We start from the raw sequence: 5931 nt of genomic DNA, 5'->3' as shown, positions 1-5931 counted from the left end.
AGAGAAACCCTACAAATGTCAAGAATGTGGAAAAGCTTTTAACTGGTACTCACATCTTTCTGTACATAAAATAATTCATTCTGGAGAGAAACCCTACAAATGTGAGGTATGTGGCAACACCTTTAACCGGTTCTCACATCTTTCTGAACATGAAAGAATTCATTCTGGAGTGAAACCCTACAAATGTGAAGAATGTGGAAAAGCCTTTAACTGGTACTCACACCCTTCTGTACATAAAAAAATTCATTCTGGAGAGAAACCCTACAAATGTGAAGAATGTGGAAAAGCCTTTACACGGCCCTCAACCCTTTGTGTACATAAAAGAATTCATTCTGGAGAGAAACCCTACAAATGTGAAGAATGTGGAAAAGCCTTTAACAAATCTTCAAACCTTTCTGTACATAAAAGAATTCATTCTGGAGAGAAACCCTATAAATGTCAAGAATGTGGCAAAGCCTTTAATGTATCCTCAACCCTTTCTGTACATAAAAGAATTCATTCTGGAGAGAAACCCTACAAATGTGAGGTATGTGGCAACACCTTTAACCGGTTCTCACATCTTTCTGAACATGAAAGAATTCATTCTGGAGAGAAACCCTACAAATGTGAAGAATGTGGAAAAGCCTTTAACAGTTCCTCAACTGTTTCTAAACATAAAAGAATTCATTCTGGGGAGAAACCCTACAAATGTGAAGAATGTGGCAAAGACTTTAGCCAGTACTCACACCTTTCTGTACATAAAAGAATTCATTCTGGAGAGAAATGCTACAATTGTCAAGAATGTGGAAAAGCCTTTAACAGATCCTCAACCCTTTCTGTACATAAAAGAATTCATTCTGGGGAGAAACTCTACAAATGTCAAGAATGTGGAAAAGCCTTTAACAGTTCCTCAAACCTTTCTGTACATAAAAGAATTCATTCTGGAGTGAAACCCTACAAATGTGAAGAATGTGGAAAAGCCTTTAACTGGTACTCACATCTTTCTGTACATAAAAAAATTCATTCTGGAGAGAAACCCTACAAATGTGAAGAATGTGGAAAAGCCTTTAACAAATCTTCAAACCTTTCTGTACATAAAAGAATTCATTCTGGAGAGAAACCCTACAAATGTGAAGAATGTGGAAAAGCCTTTAACAAATCTTCAAACCTTTCTGTACATAAAAGAATTCATTCTGGAGAGAAACCCTATAAATGTCAAGAATGTGGCAAAGCCTTTAATGTATCCTCAACCCTTTCTGTACATAAAAGAATTCATTCTGGAGAGAAACCCTACAAATGTGAGGTATGTGGCAACACCTTTAACCGGTTCTCACATCTTTCTGAACATGAAAGAATTCATTCTGGAGAGAAACCCTGCAAATGTGAAGAATGTGGAAAAGCCTTTACACGGCCCTCAACCCTTTCTGTACATAAAAGAATTCATTCTGGAGAGAAAACCTACAAATGTGAAGAATGTGGCAAAGCCTTTAACCGGTACTCACAAATTTTTATACATAAAAGAATTCATTCTGGAGAGAAACCCTACAAATGTGAAGTATGTGGCAACGCCTTTAAACGGTACTCACATCATTCTGAACATGAAAGAATTCATTCTGGAGAGAAACCCTACAAATATGAAGAATGTGGAAAAGCCTTTACACGGCCCTCAACCCTTTCTGTACATAAAAGAATTCATTGTGGAGAGAAAACCTACAAATGTGAAGAATGTGGAAAAGCCTTTAACTGGTACTCACACCTTTCTGTACATAAAAGAATTCATTCTGGAGAGAAACCCTACAAATGTCAAGAATGTGGAAAAGCCTTTAACAGGTCCTCAACCCTTACTGCACATAAAAGAATTCATTCTGGAGAGAAACCCTACAAATGTGAAGAATGTGGAAAAGCCTTTACCAAATCTTCAAACCTTTCTGTACATAAAAGAATTCATTCTGGAGAGAAGCCGTACAAATGTTAAGGATGTGGAAAAGCCTTTAACGATTCCTCAAACCTTTCTGTGCATAAAAGAATTCATTCTGAGGAGAAACCCTACAAATGTGAAGAATGTGGAAAAGCCTTTAATGATTCCTGTACTCTTTCTGAACATAAAAGAATTCATTCTGGAGAGAAACTCTGCAAATGTGAAGAATGTGACAAAGACTTTAACTGGTATTCACATCTTTCTGTACATAAAAGAATTCATTCTGGGGAAAAACCCTACAAATGTGAATAATGCGGAAAAGCTTTTAACGATTCTTCAAACCTTTCTGTGCATAGAAGGATTCATTCTGGATAGAAACCCTACAAATGTGAAGAATGTGGAAAAGCCTTTAAGGATTCCTCAACCCTTTCTGTACATAAAATAATTCACTCTGGAGAGAAACATTACAAATATGAATAGTGTGGCAAACCCTTTAACTCGGGGTCAAACCAGCCTGTACATTAAAAAAAAAAAATGAGATAACGTGGAAACCCTAGAAATATGAAGAATCTGGCAGTACCTTACTTGGTTTTTATAACTTAGGAAGCTTATAAGAATTTACACTGGAGAGAAATCCTACAACTGTGAATGGTATGGTGATGCACTTAACCAGAGCTGAAACTTTACTACACATAAGATAAGAAAATTCATATTGGAGAGAGATCTTACAAATGAGAATAATATGGCAAACGTTTTAACTGATCCTTGGCCCTTAGTAAACATAAGAGAAATCATGTCAGAGAAAAATCACAACATGAAGGTGTGTGGAAGCTTTATGCCAGTAATCATAGTTTTTTGTACACAGTAGAATTCATGTTAAACAGAAAGGCTATAAATGTGGAGAAGGTGACAAGTGTTTAACTTCTGCTCAAACGTTTCTCTATGAAATTTATGACAATGAAAACGCCTACAACTTTAAAGACAGTGTTGAATCTTACAACCAGGATTCACACATTTCAGTACAGAATTCATAGATATTCTACATATATTAATAATATGACAATGTCTTTCAATATTTCTCACACTTTTCTAATCATAATTCATATGGAAGAAATACCCTACAAATGTGTCATTGATGTCTTAATGTTGTGTTTGTCCTGTTTGGTAGGACTAGGCAACGACAGGGGCAGATGATTCTAGGGCATTCCTTGTCCATAACAAGAAGGAACAAAATTACCAGAGTAGGCTACCAAGAAAGAAAAGCATTTCAGAAAGGCTTTCAAAAACTAAACTGATGTTTGCTTTACAAAAATGACTTGCAGAGGTAGAGAAGCCCCAGTGTGGAGATATGGCCAAGGCCACAAAAACAGGTCTTTGCAGAATGCATACAAGAAAGGTGACAGTAGCCTCAAGTGACCCATTTTCATAAACACAGTAAAATTTTCACCACTTTTATCACACTTTACACATACTATGACAACTTCTAGAAATTGCTTTACAGGGATAGAAATAGGAGGACAGTCCATTCGGGAATTTGACCCCCTTTCCAGGAAAAATAGTAAATATATTACCACCACCACCACCGCACCACTTAACATAGATTGGAAAATTATCATGAAGCGGAAAAATCTCACTAACCCAGAGTGTTCTCCACTTGATATGGTAGATGTCTTCCTTCTCTGGAGTGCACTGTGCTTTAATAAACTTTGACCTTTGCTCACTTGTACCTACTTGTTCTGCTAATTTGTTCCACTGTCTTGTTACCAGTAACTATGCTTTGTCACCTGGAACCAAAAACCAGGGAAAACACACTTGACATCTGTTCCCCATATGTGACATTGTAGTGCCAAAATCTGGGAGGAAAATGTACATTTTCAGCAAATGGAACATTAGACATTCTGAATTCACGCTGCCTGATGCACATTACTTATTACACTTACAGCTCTCACTCTCTTTGCTTTCCTGGTAATGTAGCTCCTTACCTACCCCTGCTCCGTTTCCTTCCTATATTTATTTATTTATTTATTTTTATCTCCACAATGCACATCATCCCCCAGTTGGGCCTAATATTCAAAAGCATACAAAAGGACCTCTGGCTCCACAAGCAGAACATTAAAGCAGATTTTTAAAGTCTTGATAAGGATAATTGGGATGAAGAGACAGCAAGAGAGACCAGGCCAGCATCAGTCCCAAAGGAAGCTTTTGAAATGGTTGCTACCCCTAGGGAAGAAGGTTGTCAGGAACAGATTTACCCTAGGGTCAGGGAAGAAGCCACCACGCCAGAGCCCTTCCTGCACCATGACAATGGGTTCCTGGGATCAGGAATGCCTCAGGAAGCAGCCTCTGCTGAGATCATCCCCTCGGTACTAGAGAGATGCCCTGGAAGTGACATTTCCCTCTCCTGGAGATGGGGGATCAAACTTGCCTTCCAGACATTGTGAAATCACTGAACCAGCTCTGACTCTCAGAAACTCTGGTAGTTTGGTGGACACAATCGAGCTTCAGCACAAGGTCCACTTTCAGATGCTGGGAAGGCTGGTTGTTGGGTAGCTGTCTCTCTGTGTCACAGTAAACAAACTGATGTTCATGAGAGCCACCCCTCTGCTCTCCGTGAATATTCTGAGATTCTCTCTCCCTCTCATATCTTTCTTTAAAATGGAAGGTAAAATATAAACCTACAGGGTACTCTAAAGTCCCTCTGCTCCCTGGTTGATGATGCCTTCTTTATTTTTTTTTAATTGCTTTCCAGCTGGCCTACCCCATTGTTTGATGAAGTCTGAACTTTAAGCTAGAGTCTGAAATCCTGTAAAACCACCTTCCCAGGCCTTTAAATAGAAAATACTTAATGGGGATCGCATTTTCATTCAAAACAGGAAAAAAACTTAAAGCAAAAAGAAACTAGTATGTAGTAGCGAGATGTGAAGAAACTCATGAATATTAAGAAACATGAGTGGCAAGTAACACTAAAAGGAAAGAGAATGATTTTGTGTACGATAAAACCTAATAACAATATTTCTACTAAAATAAGTGATGGTTTAAGAAATATATATATATATATATTTTTTTTTTCTTTTTTTGAGACAGTCTCAAGCCGTTGCCCTGGGTAGAGTGCTGTGGCATCACTGCTCACAGCAACCTCAGATTCTTGGACTTAAGTGATTTTCTTGCCTCAACCTCACAAAGTAGCTAGAACTAAGGCGCCCACCACAACACCCAGCTATTTCTTTGGTTATAGTTGTCATTGTTTAGCAGGCCCGGGTTGCATTTGAAGCCGCCAGCTCTGGTGTATATGGCTGGCACCTTAGCTACCTGAGCTACAGGCGCCAATCCAAGAAGAAAATTTTGTGACAGCCATAGGGCTTCACCATGTCAAAAATGGTCTATGTAAGGGATAACATTTGCAAAGGTAAATTTGTGGAAAATGGTGTAGGTGAACAGGTTGTCCTAACTGAAAAGAATCTCGAGGTAAGTGTTAGTTTTGTTTTGAGAATTTGTTTAAAACCTCATCAGATTGCTATGTATTTCCTGAAAGTGACAAACATAAATTATTGAGCATCAGTCTGCCACAATTGTGTTAAATCTGATGCTCTGTATTTTATTTATGGGTTTTGAGGTCACTACTCAAAGTTATGAGTTATTCCTTTGAAAATGCAGCAAAGAAAAATAAGAGTTACCTTTATCCTTTAAAATACTAGCCTCTTTTTCTTACTGCCTGACATATTCACTCCTTCCTCTGTGTCTTTAATTCACTCTGCACACCTCTTAACTTTTTGTTGCTTAGATAAGATGACAGACTATGTATGTGTGACTGGTGCCACCCTTGAACAACGTATTTTTTCTTTGACAAGAAATGGCCAAACCGGACCATTTCTGGCTGTGGTACAAACTGGGGACTACCTGCTCTCCTTGCTGCCCTTTTTGAGTTGTGACTTTCTCAGTCAAGTTAGGTGTTTCAAATGGATTTTTACCCTGCTGCATCAGTGGTGTCTCTTTTATAAACCTGTGGCCTTGATCTTCTCTTGGCTTAAAGCTCT

General features: G+C 38.2%; 1 protein-coding gene across 1 annotated transcript; it reads left to right on the top strand.

The window, feature by feature from the left end:
* Positions 1-10: 10 nt before the first annotated feature.
* Positions 11-1954, top strand: LOC128572509 (zinc finger protein 91-like; the record flags this gene model as incomplete). Its single annotated transcript, XM_053572548.1, is given in 2 exon segments — positions 11-1277; positions 1683-1954. Coding segments are annotated over 2 exon segments (1539 nt in total), but the record flags the coding sequence as incomplete, so codon positions are not given.
* Positions 1955-5931: the final 3977 nt, after the last annotated feature.

Source organism: Nycticebus coucang, chromosome 20 (genome assembly GCF_027406575.1).
Source record: "Nycticebus coucang isolate mNycCou1 chromosome 20, mNycCou1.pri, whole genome shotgun sequence".
NCBI classification, from domain to species: domain Eukaryota; kingdom Metazoa; phylum Chordata; class Mammalia; order Primates; family Lorisidae; genus Nycticebus; species Nycticebus coucang.
The sequence above is the reverse complement of the archived record's forward strand: the minus strand, read 5'-3'. Positions and strand labels throughout refer to the sequence as shown.